We start from the raw sequence: 15,951 nt of genomic DNA on the forward strand, positions 1-15,951 counted from the left end.
GTAGAACTTCCAAAGGTCGTGGAACAATGTCTTTGCTGAGGGGAGTTAGAAACGTTCCTTCAACTCGTTCCTCGCCAGAGAATGGGGTCTTGCCGCACGGTAGCTTCCTCAGCTCTTCCAGAAGGGATGGTAGAACGGATTCTAATTATCAGGAGATGGAGAAGATAGATAATGCCCTTTATGCTCGAGAAAAGGGAATGGCTGTTTCTTCAAAAGAAGGAAAAAAAAAAAAGAAGAAAGCAGGCCAAACTAGTAAGTCTGGCAACACCAATTAATTCATAATTTTCCAATGAAAGTCCTCTTTTGGAATATCAGAAGTGCGAAGAAGGCTGCTGGTTTAAGAGCCTTATCATATTTCATTCGAGATCATTCTCCTGATGTTGTTTGCTTAGCGGAGCCAATGATTAGTGAAAGCAAATTCCATTTTTTGTTCTTTAAAAAATTGGGGTTTGAGTCTGATTTCATTCACAATTTCCGCATGGACAAGGTCCCTAATATATGGGTAATATGGAAACAAGGAATTCCTCGCCCCTCGATCATCGCGGTGTTTGATCAGCAATTATCAATTACTGTGGATTGGTTAGGGAACTGTGTAGGCCTAACTTTTGTTCACGCTAATTGTTTTATGGTCAAACGGAGAGAGCTTTGGTCGGAGCTAGGTTTGGTGGTGAATCCAAATCTACCCTGGTCGGTGATAGGTGATTTCAATGCTACCCTTCTTTCCAACGAGAAAAGGGGTTCAGGGAGATTTAATGCAAAATCAGCAGCTGATTTCCAATCTATGGTGGATACTTGTCTTTTGATACAAGTACCCTCGCAAGGTAAGATGTTTACCTGGACTAACAATCGCCGGCGAGGTAATGTAGCTGCGGTCCTCGACCGAAGTTTCTGCAACAGTAAATGGTTGGATATGTTTAAAAGTACTCTTCAAAGGGTCTTGTTAAGGTCATCCTCTGATCATGCTCCCATTTTAGTTGTGTCAGATTCGATTGCCCGACCAGGTAACATTCCTTTTAGATTTAATAATTTTTGGATGGAGCATGATCTTTTTGATAATGTAATTCAAGATGTGTGAAACCAAGAAATATCTGGAAATCCAATTTTTATTCTTTCTCAGAAACTGAAGTGTGTTAAGCTGTTTATCAAGCCTTGGGGAAGAAAAAATTTTCCCAATATTGATAACGAAGTCAAAAAAGCTTCTGATCACCTAAATTTTGTTCATCAAGAAATTGAGGCTGCAGGGATGTCAGATGACCTTTTTGGTCGCGAGGCTGATGCCAAAATAGCGTTGTTGAAAGCTACCCAGCTGCAGGATAATCTATGGGCTCAAAAAGCTAAGCTGAGGTGGATGAAAGATGGGGACAAAAATTCAAAGTTCTTTCATCTATCAGTGAAAATGCGACGGGCTCAAAATCAAATCCGTACTTTGCAGAATGTTGATGGGGAGTGGATGAATGACCAGCAACAATTATCTTCATATATTGTCAATTATTATGAGGAATTCCACAGATTATCTGTTACTTCTCCTCACCCTGAGCTGCTGGATTGCATTCCATGCATTATTTCGGACGATGATGCTCTTTATTTGGAGGCTGAACCATATTTAGAGGAAATAAAAAAAGCTATTTGGGAATTAGACCCAGATAGTTCCCCTGGACCTGACGGCTTCTCAGGGAAATTTTTTAGGCGGGTATGGAGTATTGTTGAGGATGATTTTTGCAGGGCTGTTTTGCACTTCTTCAGATGGGGAATCCTTCCAAAGGGTGTGAATAATTTTTTTCTCACTCTTATCCCTAAGGTGGTGGGGGCTACTTCTCTCGACAAGTATAGGCCAATTTGCATGGGAAATTATTTTTGCAAGGTATTATCAAAAATTGTGGCAAGTAGAGTTGCAATTTTACTGCCAAAGCTGATTTCGGAGGAACAAGGGGCGTTCCAAAAGGGGAAGATAATATCAGAAAACATTAGCCTTGCTTCAGAATTGGCAAATCTGATGCATTCCATGGTTAGGGGAGGTGGGATGGGGCTCAAGGTTGATGTACAGAAAGCCTACGATTCTCTATCCTGGGAATTTCTATTTGCTGTCCTTGGGAAGTTTGGTTTTCCTAGGAAATGGATTTCTTGGATTCAAGAAATTCTTTCATCCTCAAGGATTTCGGTTCTAATAAATGGAGGTCCAGAAGGGTTTTTTGGTGTGGGTCGTGGTCTTCGTCAAGGCGATCCGTTATCTCTCATTTTGTTTATTTTAGCTGAGGAAGTGCTCTGTAGAGGATTAAATAAATTGGCCTTGGAAGGATTAATCAAGTCGCTGCCAGGTCCAAGAGGTACCTGCACTCCAACTCACCTATTATTCGCGGACGATATTTTCATCTTCATGAATGCGTCGGCGAAATATGTTAAAAATTTGCATTTATTTTTATCAAAGTATCAGGATTTCTCTAGACAACAATTTAATCTCGACAAGAGCAAAGCTTTCTTTGGGAAGGTTGCCCCCCACAGGAAACAATTCATCAGTAATTTATTGGGAATTCAGGCCTCAAAATTCCCTACAAGGTATTTGGGTGTGGAAATATTCAAGGGAAGAGTGAAGAAAAATCATCTTTTGCCTTTGATGGATAAGATTAAATGCAGATTGGCTACCTGGAAAGGGAAGCTTCTCTCGATGGCTGGTAGGGTGGAGTTGGTTCGATCAGTAATTTCAAGTATTCCTATCCATAATTTTGCAGTTTATTGGTGGCCCCAGTCCATTACTAAAACTATAGAGCGGTGGATGAGAAATTTTATCTGGTCGGGTCAAATGGAGGTGGGGAAAAAAATTTGTGATAAAATGGGAGAACACTTGTAAGCCCAAGGATGAGGGCAGTTTGGGTATCAGAAAACTGAGAGAGGTGAATAAAGCTTGTTTATGCAAGTTCGCCTGGCAGATTAAACATGAAGACAATATTATGAGCAAATTTTTTAGAGCAAGATTTGTTCAGAAAGATGGCTCTCTCAGGAAGGGATATAAATCTTCCTCCATTTTTCCGGGGCTGAAGAGGGTGTGGAAATTCGTGTCGGACATGGAAAGATGGACAGTGAGAAATGGGGAAAAAATCATGTTTTGGACAGATAAATGGTTAGAAAATTCTTCCCAGCAGAGTCTTCTAATTTGGAGCAGGAAATGTTCATAGGGAGGACTATGCGACTGGCAGATCTTAATCGAAATGGTGAGTGGTCTTTTCCAAAAGTTTCTTCAAAATTTCTTGCTGAGACCTTTGAGAAGGCAAAAAGAATTTCTTTATCGCCTATGGAGGATATATGTCATTGGAAGCTGTCAAATTCTGGGGCATTCTCTTTGCGATCAGCGTGGGAGGAGATAAGGGGGAAAAATCAGAAATTCCCTTGGTTTTCTATTTTATGGAAATCCAAGATTCATCCTTGTCAAGTTGTGTTTGGTTGGAGGCTTGCTCATAATCGGTTACCCACGGATGAGGAGGTGCGCAGAAGGGGTGTGATGATGCCTTCTAGGTGCATTTTGTGTAGTCACGCAGAAGAATCTATTCCTCATTTATTCATTCATTGTGAGTACACCCAATCTCTGTGGAATTCTTTTTGTGATTTATTCGGTATCAGGTGGCAGCCCCTTGATAGAATGGGGGACCTTTTAGCATGGTGGAAACGGAAAGGGAAGAATTTAACCTTTTCAACTGCGTGGCTTTGTGGCTGTATTCTGATCCCATATGCTGTCTGGATGGAGAGAAATGCTAGATATCATGATGGTGCAGCTCTTCATTATAAACATATTTTTGCTCGAGTGAAAGGAGAAATTTGTATGATTTCTAGTGTACATCTTGGGAAACCCCTTTCCATCCCGGATCTGATATGTGCTAGAAGAATAGGAATTCCTCGGGTAACAAGAACTCGTAGAGAGATTATTGAAGTTCGATGGTGTCTCCCATTTCCAGGATGGATTAAGCTAAACACTGATGGATGCTCCTTGGGTAATCCAGGGAAGGCTGGAGCAGGCGGGATTTTCAGAAACGAGAAGGGGGACAGCCTTTTGAACTACAGAGAATATGTCGGTATCAAAATAAATTTTGAAGCGGAACTTTTGGCAGTGATCGCTGGTCTTGAACAGGCAAAGATAAATGGTTTTCAGCATCTTTGGATTGAATGCGATTCTACGGCAGTGGTAATCCTTCTTTCTAAAGGTTTAGTTCCATGGTTTGCTCTACAACGATGGAGGAGTCTGTTATCTTACCTGAATTCAATAAATTGGAAGGTGACGCATTGTTACCGGGAGGCTAATGTGATTGCTGATTTTTTGGCAAAATCATCAGCGAGATTTGAAGTGTCGTATCCAGTGGAAGTTTGGCCTCGGTTGGTTTCAATGGAATTGGATTTGGATGCTAACCAGCGTCCAAGATATCGCTTTATGAACTTATAGATTTTATTTCGACTAAGATTTAAGGGGGCCTTTTCCTGCTGATGGCAATGCCGAAGGTGGGGCTGGTCAAATTTTATCTTAGTCTATTTTTTGTATGATGGTGGTGACATCTTCTTTTTCTTTTATATTGGGATGTACATTCTTTATTTCTTCTTAATACAACGAATCTTTAGCCAAAAAAAAGAACTAAACTTAAGTAGAAATTCTTTCTTTGGCACTTTACCTTTTGAAGTGGGTCAAGTGATAAATCTTTGAATCCTAGATGTTTCTGAGAACATATTGTCCGGAGAAATCCCTAGCACCATTGGTACATGTACAAGCCTAGAGCACCTTTTTATGGATGGTAACTTATTTCAAGAGTCTATACCATCTTCTATGAGTTCTCTAAGAGGTCTTCAAGATTTAGATCTTTCACACAACTTCTCTGGTTTTATTCCAATATATTTGGAAACATTTAGGTCCTTACAAAACTTAAATTTATTCCTATGTGGTTGTGGTGGCTCTCTATGTTTGATTTTTGGGACACTTTTTTTCATTATCTACTGGAGAAGAAAGGAAAAGAAAGAATCCACTTTATTTTTGATAGAAAGTCGTCATCTTAAGATCTCTTATGCCCAACTCCTTAAAGCTACTGATGGATTTTCTTTTGAAAATTTGGTTGGTGTGGGGGGTTTCGGTTCTGTGTACAAAGGAGTTCTCAATAACAGTGATACTACTGTTGCAGTAAAGGTCCTTAACATTAAACAAAGAAGTGCGTCCAAGAGTTTCATGGCTGAATGTGAATCCCTTAGAAACATCCGGCACCATAATCTTGTAAGAATCTTAACATCTTGCTCAAGTATAGATTTTGAAGGCAATGATTTTAAAGCTTTAGTATATGAGTTCATGCCTGGTGGGAATTTGGAGAGATGGTTACATCCACATGCAAATGGCATACAAGATGAGCAAAGACATTTAAACCTTGTTCAAAGATTGAATATTGCCATTGATGTGGCAACTGCATTGGATTATCTTCACCACCGTTCTCATACACAAATTATTCACTGTGATCTAAAGCCAAGCAATATTCTTCTCGATGATGATTTGATTGCACATTTGGGTGATTTAGGGATATCAAAAATTCTTTCAAAAGCCACAAGAAGATCTCAAAATCACATTAGCTCAATTGGAATAAAGGGATCTATTGGATACATTGCACCAGGTAATGTGCTTTTTTTCTTCCTTATAAACTTGTGACTGATCTTACCTTCATAAGATGAATCTAATATTTGTTTTATTTACGCCATTGCAAAATTTTTTAAGGCATAACTACTATTCTTTTATACATTATGTGACATCTTTTGCCCCTTCCTAATGAAAGTAATTTTAATTTCTCAAATAATTAAGGTGTGTATGGTTAGATGTTATTTTGAGTGCTTTTATTTTTACGCCAAAGTTTTGATTGTATCTTTCCTTACTGTAATCAAATTATAATACTGTGATGCCATAGGCTAGAAACTGTGGTTTTCTGAAGAATTATAAATTCAGTCTGTAGGGGTCTGTAGTTTTCCCTGTACATATATTAATGCAGACACATGCCACATTAGAGTCATGAAATCAAATACTTGGTTATCATGCCATCAGATGATCTATTGTATTTAGATTCACAACTACAGATATTAGAGGAGCCTATGTTTCTTCTATGAACAAAATAAGAATGATTTTTTTTTTTTTTTTTTTTTGGGGTTGTGGGGAGGGTGGGGTGATATACCTATAAGTACAAATTTGAAGACTCCCTAACCTCTCTTGAGATGTATGTTATGTTATTTTATTCATCCAGTTGTTAGACCGTAGACTTTGCTCCTATTCTCACTGGTTATAAAATTATAACCTAAGATGCCATAAAAGTACAGCACGCCACCGACATATGGGGCGGGTGTGATGATTCAACGCATGGTGATGTCTATAGTTATGAAATTCTCTTGTTAGAGATGTTCGTAGGCAAGCGACCTACTCATGAAATGTTCAAAGATTACTTTAATCTTCATTGTTGGGTTGAGATGGCTATGCATGATGGAGTTATGGCTGTTGTCAACCCATCACTTGTCTCCATGGAAAAATATGAAAAAGAGGCAGCATCAATCAATATTAACATCTTGCTCAAGTATCGATTTCAAAGGCAATGATTTCAAGGCTTTAGTATATGAGTTCATGGTTGGGGGGAATTTGGAGAGGTGGTTACATCCACATGTAAAGGGCATAGAAGATGAACAAAGGCATATAAACCTTTTTCAAAGATTGAATATTTCCATTGATGTGGCAACAACATTGGATTATCTTCACCACCATTTTCATACACAAATTATTCACTGTGATCTAAAGCCAAGCAATATTCTTCTCGATGGTGATTTGACTACACATTTAGGTGATTTTGGGATACCGAGAATTCTTTCAAAAGCCACAAGTAGATCTCAAAATCACACTAGCTCAATTGGAATAAAGGGATCTATTGGATACATTGCACCAGGTAATATACTTTTTTTCTTGATCTAGTATGGTTTTTTCTTCTTCTTTAGAAGTTGTGACTAAGCTTATGTTAGTGCGATGATTCTAATATTTGTTGCAAAACTTTAAGGCATAACTACTGTTTTCATATACATTATGTGACATGTTTAGCCCCCTCCCAAAGAAAAGAAAGTTTAATTTCTCAAATAATTGAAAATCAATATTATAAAAATATTATAAAGGTGTGTATGCTTAGATGATATATTGAGTGTTTTTATCTTTACACCAAAGTTTTGATTGCATCTCTCCTTACCGTAATCAAATTATACCATGAATGCCATAAAGCTAGAAACTGTGGTTTTCAAAAAAATTATATTCAGCCTATAGGGGTCTGTAGTTTTCCTTGTACATAGATTAATGTGGACACATGCCACACTAAAGTCATGAAATCAAATACCTGGATATCATGCCATCAAATGATCTGTTGTATTTAGATTCACAACTACAAATGTTAGAGGAGCCTATGTTTTTCTTGAGATGCATGTTATGTTATTTTGTATGCTTCTGGTTGAGAGCATAGACTTTGCTCCTATTCTCACTAGTTATAAAAGTAATAACCTAAGATGCATAAATTACAGAGTACGGCGTAGGTGCTGATGTTTCAACGCATGGTGATGTTTATAGTTATGGAATTCTCTTGTTAGAGATGTTCACAGGCAAGTGACCTACTCATGAAATGTTCAAAGATAACTTTGATCTTCATTGTTGGGCTGAAATGGCTATGCATGATGGAGTGATGGCTGTTGTTAACCCATCACTTGTCTCCGTGGAAGAATATGAAGAAGAGGTAACATCAATTGTAACCAATATCACTGAAATTCAAAGATGCATGAAGGATAGAGTGCAAGAGTGCCTTAATTCAGTCCTTAGAATTGGAGTTGCATGCTCAGCTGAATCACCATTGGATCAAATGGACATAAATGATGTGGTCAAAGAGCTACATCTGATAAGGGATATTTATCTTAAAGTTGGCACTCATCAAAGAAGATGAACTATAATAAGGCATATGAATAATGGTAAGTCATCACTTCCTTATAAAACTGATTTTTTTTTTTCTTTTTCTTTTGTTTGAGTTAATATGCTTTTAATCTTAGTAATTTTGACAACAGGAACATGGTTTTTAGGAACCCTATGCAAAGATATACATAATTAAATAATAATAATAATAATTATTATTATTATTATTATTAAATTATTAAATAAAATGTATGTATAGAATGTATGGGTGTGTTAATGGATTGAATTTGGTTTATTTAAGAATGACCATGTGAAGATTCAGCAGTCTAGGATTCGGGAAGCAGCAAGGGTCCAAGTCAAACAAGAAATCCCAACAGGTTTTGAGTTGGAGAGGGAAAAAAATAAGGGATCCCCCACCAGCGGTGGTAGGATTGCTTTTGTCCAGCCCTGACAAGTGGTGACCGCTGGTCGTTGTGATATTTCCACTAACTATAGATGCCTCGTTTGACCAACAAGATGCCTCACTAGTTGTGTGCAATGGCAATCAATCATCCTTATTTGTTAGCTGTACCTATGTTTTAGTTATACTTGTTTTTTACTTGTGCTTGAAGGATTTAAGACTGAATTTTAAAACATGCATGAATATTTTGTAGTGTTTGGAAGGTTTTCGGACTCAAAATGAGATTAATTTTACCGTATGATTTATGGAATATCATTTTCCTTTTATACATTGTTTTTATATGCCTTTGTTCTATTTTATTGGGCTTTGCAGCTCATTTTGTCATTTTTCCTCACAGATCAGGATTAGTGAAGATTAGTGTTGCTCGTGGGAGCTATTGATGACCGGACATGTTATTTCAATGGGGTTTCATTTTATTAATTTTCAGTAGTATGTGATTTAAGGTTTGGACAAATGTAATACTTTAATTCGGTTGAAGCTTTTTAATTAGCACCAGATTGCCGTCAGTCAGATAACATCAAGATGTGAACTTTTATTTGATGGAAATTCTGTTATTGTTTAATGAGGTAATTTTATATATTTGTGGAGATTGTAGAATAATATTGATTATTAATTTGAAAAAAAAAATTTGGGTTTTATGGAGTGCGTTAGGAAGATTAGAGTGAAATTGGGTCATGAGTCAAGACAACATTAGTGAAAAGCCAACGAACTGGTCCTGAAAACCCTAGAATTGGTCACTTAGAAAAATCCAAGATCGAAATTGGTCACAATCGATTCCAATCCGAATAAACTGATTGGACCGGACTGACTCCAATTAAAAAAAAAAAGTGCTGTACAGATACATAAAAATACAGATCCAAAGATGTTTCTTAGAAACAAGGTTCCTCATGTCAAAGAGGGATAATGCGGGAGCAAATGAAGTGATCCTGAGGGTGACATTGAGCCCAAGATAAATTCCATTTCAAGTAAATATATATCTCCATTGAAAAGTATATTTTCATTTTTTTTTTTTAATTCTTTTTCTATTATTCAATTTCACTTCAGCAATGAAATTTTTATTTTAATTCACCTCTTACCAACCAATAGGATGTAAGAGTAAAATGGTCTACACCAAAAAAGAAGAGCAATTTGGTCAATAGATACTCCAAAACTTGATAAAAACACTTTTGGGCCTCATGTTCCAGCTCAGAAGAAACAAATTGAAATATGGGTCAGAAACTAGGCGTTGAATATTCAGTGGAAGAAATTAAAGGGAGCTTCTTCCCTAATTGGAGAAAAAAGAAATAATGGGTTAGGGGATCATTGAATCAAAAGAAAGTTCCCTTTAATTTCCCAAACCCAATTATAAGACTAATGAAAGTGGGCCACAAACTAGCAGGATTGACTATTGCTGTCAAGGTACAAGACAAAAAAGTACATTGAATTTTATGTCATAGTTGCCTAAAAAAAGTAATCCCATTTCATACGGTGATGACACTTTTCTTGAGAACTTTGATGATTTGCGTAAGAAGCTCCATCATAGTCTCAAATTTATTTATTTATTTATTTTTAATTCAAAAAAAAACAAGAAAAAAAGACTATTTAGTGGTCATACACGCCATATAGACTTATATATTGATTGTTTTTTTTCCATAGCCTCTTTGGCTATAGACTTAAGCATCCCTAAACATCTATTGTCAGACTGCGTTTGGTAGTCATTCGAAAAATGTTTCTGGTGTTTTTTTGTTTTATGAGAATAAGAAAACAGAATTTTCCATTTGATGTCTGTGGTTCGTTTTTTGAAAGAATCGGGTAAAAAAGAAGGCGAGAAACGAGATATGTTGGTTTGGTTTTCATTTCAAAATGAAATTTTGACACAGAAACGGATAATTATGATTTTGATACGAAACGTCATTTCTGTAACAGGATGATTACCAAACACAACCTTAAGTCTTATTACAAAATTGGTGTAAAATGAGTAATTATCCATCTCTAAGCGTGGAGATATTATAGTTCTATAGCAAGAGGTTAATAATAACGATGAAAGCCTCAATTGATTCCTTCATAGTAGGTTAACAGGATTGACCGTTGTTGTCAATTGACTCATTTCCCTGTGAAGGTAGTCATATTAAAATTTGGGGGTAGAAATAGGTGAAGATGAAACATGTACATGGTTGAGTAGTTAAATTCCTCAAACAATTCAAAAAATGTTTATGTATTGGAATATGTGTCCAGAGTTTACCTAACCCTTGGATCACTAATTGAATGTCCAATTAATTGGAGAGGAGCCAAAAAATGGATGGGTTTTCTAGGGTGAAAGTAACATGATGATTTAATTGAGAACGGAAGACTTGTATATGAATGGCCCATCTTCTTCTGTCTATCAATTTTATTGACGTTCTTGGTAAGAATTGAAGTAGTTCACATTAAGCAAAAGCATATTCGCATTACACACGGTGAAGAGTTCAATGCAAGAAATTAAAGGAAGCAACCCCAATTGCAGAAAAAGACATGTTATATATATATATATATATATATATGTGGGATCATTGAATCAAAAGAAAGTTTCAAATCCAAAGTTGAATGGTTCTCATTCAACCCCGGTATGACTCCATCCATGTGGGTGTGTAATATGGACCCACAAGACTAGTCAAGCCCAAGGCCTAAATACCCATTGTTAGGACCAAAAAAAAAAAGAAAGGGTCCAAATCCAATTAATATGAGCAAGTGATTGGTTCCACCACATAAATAGAGGGCCATCTAATTCTCTATCAATTTTGTTGACTTGGTAAGAATCGAAGAAGTCTATTGTTGATTTGTCTCGTTCTTGGGACTCTTCATGGTGGGCTAATGGAAGCGGGTCACCAAGTAGCCGGATTGACCATAGAGACCCTACCCTGTTCTTATTCTTAAGGACTTTCGCATCAAGTGCAGGGTTAATTTGTCTTTTCAGTAGCTTCAAACCTAAATTGCAATTGGCGAGACTATAAATTGCAATTGATGAGTATATTATTCTCAGTTCATAAACCCAAATCTTCCACAGTTTTGCCTCCTCCTACTACTCCCATCACCTCCAAATTTTCAGTCCATATAGCTCAGACAGAGGCTATTCATTTGCCTGAAACTGAAAATTATCATTTGATAGATGGGTTCTACTATTAATGCCATTCTTCTTCTCCTCTGGTGCAGCAGTTGCATAAGCTTGGCAGATTCACAATCAAGAGGATCAACAAATGGAACAGATCAACTAGCCTTGTTGGCCATCAAGGCTAGCATAACCAATGATCCTTTTCATTTTGTGAGCTTCTGGAATGACTCCATCTCCCATTGTGAGTGGCCAGGTGTTATATGTGGTGGTCACGGGCATCCAAACAGGGTTAGAGCCTTGCGTTTATCGTCCAGTGGATTGGTGGGGTCCTTGGCTCCAGAAATAGGAAACCTCAGTTTTCTTCAGGAGATTTCGCTCGAAAACAATAGCTTCCATGGTGAAATCCCTCGTGAAGTAAGCTTTCTGTTCAGGCTTCGTTATTTATACCTACACAACAATTCATTTCAAGGAGAAATCCCATCCAACATGTCACGTTGCTCCAACCTCATAAAACTCAATTTTGCTTTCAACAATATTGTGGGGAAAATTCCTATAGAACTTGGCAGCTTGTCCAAGCTTCAAGTCTTGTCATTCCATCACAACAAAGTAACAGGTCAGATCCCACCTTTCTTAGTAAATCTTTCATCTCTTGTTGTCATTTCAGCTGGATCCAACGATTTAAGTGGAAGTATTCCAAATGCTCTTGGCCAAATGACAAGATTAGTGTTTCTCGTGCTTGGTGAAAACAAGTTGTCTGGTACCATCCCTCCCACTATATATAATCTTTCCTCTCTCACTGTTTTTGATGTAGGAGATAATCAACTTCAAGGGAGTCTTCCACCAAATTTAGGCTTCAATTTTCCTAATTTATTGTTGTTTTCAGTTCAATGGAACCAGTTTCATGGACCAATTCCAATTTCTTTGTCCAATTTGACGAAAGTCCAGAGACTTTTGGCTTGCAATAACAATTTTACCGGGAAAGTTGATATTCATTTTGGTGGCCTATCAAAACTCAATGTGCTTTATTTGTTCTCAAATCATTTGGGAAGTGGAGGGGCCGATGACCTAGATTTTGTCAACACATTGATCAATTGTAGTAGTTTAGCAGCGTTGGGGCTTGGTGATAATTGGTTTGGTGGCATGCTTCCCAACTCCATAGCAAACTTTTCGACCCAACTGACAGAACTCAGTTTGTCAAAAAATCAAATATCTGGAGATATCCCAGTGGGGATAGGGAATCTTGTAGGCTTACAACGCATGGGTTTATCTCGTAACTTACTAGAAGGAAGTATTCCGACTTCAATCGGAGGACTTCAAATGCTAAATACACTCTATTTATATGGGAACAGATTCACAGGGCCAATCCCTTCTTCTCTTGGAAACTTGACGCTAATGATTGTGCTCTATTTATATGATAATCGTTTGCAAGGAAAAATACCTTCAACTCTTGGAAAATGCAAATATTTGTTAGGCTTGGACCTTTCAGGTAATAGTTTCAATGGTATCATCCCCAAAGAGATATTTGACATTTCCACTTTAATAGAGCTAAACTTGAGTAGAAATTCTTTCTTTGGCACTTTACCTTTGGAAGTGGGTCAAGTGATAAATCTTGAAATCCTAGATGTTTCTAAGAACATATTGTCAGGAGAAATCCCTAGCACCATTGGTACTTGTACAAGCCTAGAGCACCTTTTTATGGAGGGTAACTTATTTCAAGGGTCTATACCTTCGTCTATGAGTTCTCTAAGAGGTCTTCAAGATCTAGATCTTTCATACAACAACTTCTCTGGTTTTATCCCAAACTATTTGGAAACATTTAAGTTTTTACAAAACTTAAATTTATCATTTAATCATTTGGAGGGTGACGTACCAAAAGATGGAGTTTTTAGAAATTTGAGTGCAATTTCAGTCACCGGAAACAATAAGCTTTGTGGAGGTATACCAGAACTTCATTTGCCAACATGCAAAACTCAAAAACCAAAAGAAGATGGGAGGCCTCATGTTTTCAAGATAATTGTCATCCTATGTGGTTGTGGGGGCTCTCTATGTTTGATTTTTGGGACACTTTTTTTCATTATCTACCGGAGAAGAAAGGAAATGAAAGAATCCACTTTATTTTTGATAGAGAGTCGTCATCTTAAGATCTCTTATGCCCAACTCCTTAAAGCTACTGATGGATTTTCTTCTGAAAATTTGATTGGCGTCGGGGGTTTTGGTTCTGTGTACAAAGGAGTTCTCAATAACGGCGATACTACTGTTGCAGTAAAGGTCCTTAACATTAAACAAAGAGGTGCGTCCAAGAGTTTCTTGTCTGAATGTGAATCCCTTAGAAACATCCGGCACCGTAATCTTGTAAGAATCTTAACATCTTGCTCAAGTATAGATTTTGAAGGCAATGATTTTAAAGCTTTAGTATATGAGTTCATGCCTGGTGGGAATTTGGAGAGATGGTTACATCCACATGCAAATGGCATACAAGATGAGCAAAGGCATTTAAACCTTGTTCAAAGATTGACTATTGCCATTGATGTGGCAACTGCATTGGATTATCTTCACCACCATTGTCATACGCCGATTATTCACTGTGATCTAAAGCCAAGCAATATTCTTCTCGATGGTGATTTGACTGCACATTTGGGTGATTTTGGGATATCAAGAATTCTTTCAAAAGTCACAAGTAGATCTCAATATCACACGAGCTCGATCGGAATAAAGGGATCTATCGGTTACATTGCACCAGGTAATGTACCTTTTTTATTAATCTAGTATAATTTTTTTCTCTTGTTGTGAGTTGTGTCGGAGCTTACTATGATGAATCTAATATCTGTCTTGCCTATTCCACTACAAAACCTTAGGGCTTAATTACTATTTTCATATGCATTTGTGACATCTTTAGCCCCAATATAAAAGTAAGTTTAATATATCGAATAATTAGGTATATATACTTACATGATATTTTGAGTCTCTCTATTACCACACAAAAGTTTGACAGTACCTTTAATTGTTATAATAAAATCATACCTTGAAAATCATAAGCTACAGCATCTACGGGTTTTTGAAGAATTATGCATTTAGTTTGCACAGCATTTTGTATTTTGTATTTTTTTTCTATACATAGATTCATGTAGCAATATGCCACATTAAATTGATGAAATCAAATTACTTGGATATCATGCCGTCAGATGATGTGTTGAATTTAGATCCATAGTTTTAAATGCCAGAAGAGCCTATGTTCCTTGTATGAGCATTATAAGAATGAATTTGAAGATACCCTAATCTCTCTGACATGCCAATTTATTTTATTTTTCCAATGGAGATTAATAGACTTTGCTCCTTTTTCTCGCTAGTTGTTCTTCCCTATCATGATTTATTATTCTTCCAGTTGATACTAATAGGTTTTGCTTGTTATAAAGTACTAACCTAAGATGGATAAATTTCAGAGTATGGTGCAGGTGCTGATGTTTCAATGCAAGGTGATGTATATAGTTTTGGGATTCTCTTGTTAGAAATGTTCACAGGGAAGCGACCAACTCATGAAATTTTCAAAGAGAACTTTAATCTTCATTGCTGGACTGAGATGGCTATGTGTGATGGAGTGATGGCTGTTGTCGACCCATCACTTGTCCTTATGGAAGAATATGAAGAAGAGGCAGCATCAATTGTAACCAACATCACTAAAATTCAAAGATGCATGAAAGATAGATTGCTAGAGTGCCTTAATTCAGTTATTAGAATTGGAGTTGCTTGCTCAGCCAAATCACCACGGGATCGAATGGACATAAATGATGTGGTCAAAGAGCTACATCTGATTAAGGATATTTATCTTGGAGTTGGCATTCACCAAGGAAGATGAACAATAGTAAGGGCTATGAACAATGGTAAGAAATTGAATTAATTAAATTTGTTGTATTTGTTGACGAAGCAAAAACATTTTTCTTCTATATGAGTTAATTATACTTTTAATCTCGGTAATTTGGATATTGACTGCAATCAAATGGAACATTAGTCAATCATTGTAGTCTTTTTTAGGTTTTCTTTGTTCTTAGTATTATATTCCTTAGCTCTTCAACTAAGGCCTAGGTTAGAAATCAAAAGTATTTCATATTGTTTTTCAACCTGACATAAGTTTCAGCTAATTATCAATTGGGAAGAGAAGTTGGTTCTTCCTTTTTGTCTATATTTCTCTCTTTATTCTTGTTGTTCTTTTAAATATTTAAATGAACAGAAAATATTTAGGAAAGAATATCCAAAGATAATCATTGGATGTTGCCGAGTGAGTAAAAAGAATCAAAGGGCATTTTGATAAATGATGTTCAAAATGTAGAATTGATCGAAATATCCATTTGATGTTTTTCCCCTCAGTTGAATGTGGTGTGCAGGAGACCATCCTTGGAACATGCATTCTTGAGGATCCAAGCTCATCAAAACAATGTTGTTTATTTATTTACTACTTTGGAAAGAGTATTTATGAACAAATGACAACCCCCATTTGTTTCT

The 15,951-nt window shown here is 36.7% G+C and overlaps 2 protein-coding genes across 2 annotated transcripts; both read left to right on the plus strand.

Moving 5' to 3' along the window:
- Positions 1–289: 289 nt before the first annotated feature.
- LOC122063061 lies at positions 290–7,961 on the plus strand. The gene is made up of 7 exons (XM_042626719.1): positions 290–1,001; positions 1,083–2,692; positions 3,158–3,507; positions 3,613–4,171; positions 4,262–4,359; positions 4,978–5,627; positions 7,657–7,961. The coding sequence occupies exons 1-7, from the start codon at positions 290–292 to the stop codon at positions 7,959–7,961; spliced, it is 4,284 nt and encodes a 1,427-aa protein (XP_042482653.1).
- A 3,550-nt stretch (positions 7,962–11,511) lies between these two features.
- LOC122063063 (probable LRR receptor-like serine/threonine-protein kinase At3g47570) lies at positions 11,512–15,307 on the plus strand. The gene is made up of 2 exons (XM_042626720.1): positions 11,512–14,194; positions 14,895–15,307. The coding sequence occupies exons 1-2, from the start codon at positions 11,512–11,514 to the stop codon at positions 15,305–15,307; spliced, it is 3,096 nt and encodes a 1,031-aa protein (XP_042482654.1).
- Positions 15,308–15,951: the final 644 nt, after the last annotated feature.

The sequence above is a fragment of the Macadamia integrifolia genome, unplaced genomic scaffold (assembly GCF_013358625.1).
Source record: "Macadamia integrifolia cultivar HAES 741 unplaced genomic scaffold, SCU_Mint_v3 scaffold1186, whole genome shotgun sequence".
NCBI lineage: Eukaryota > Viridiplantae > Streptophyta > Magnoliopsida > Proteales > Proteaceae > Macadamia > Macadamia integrifolia.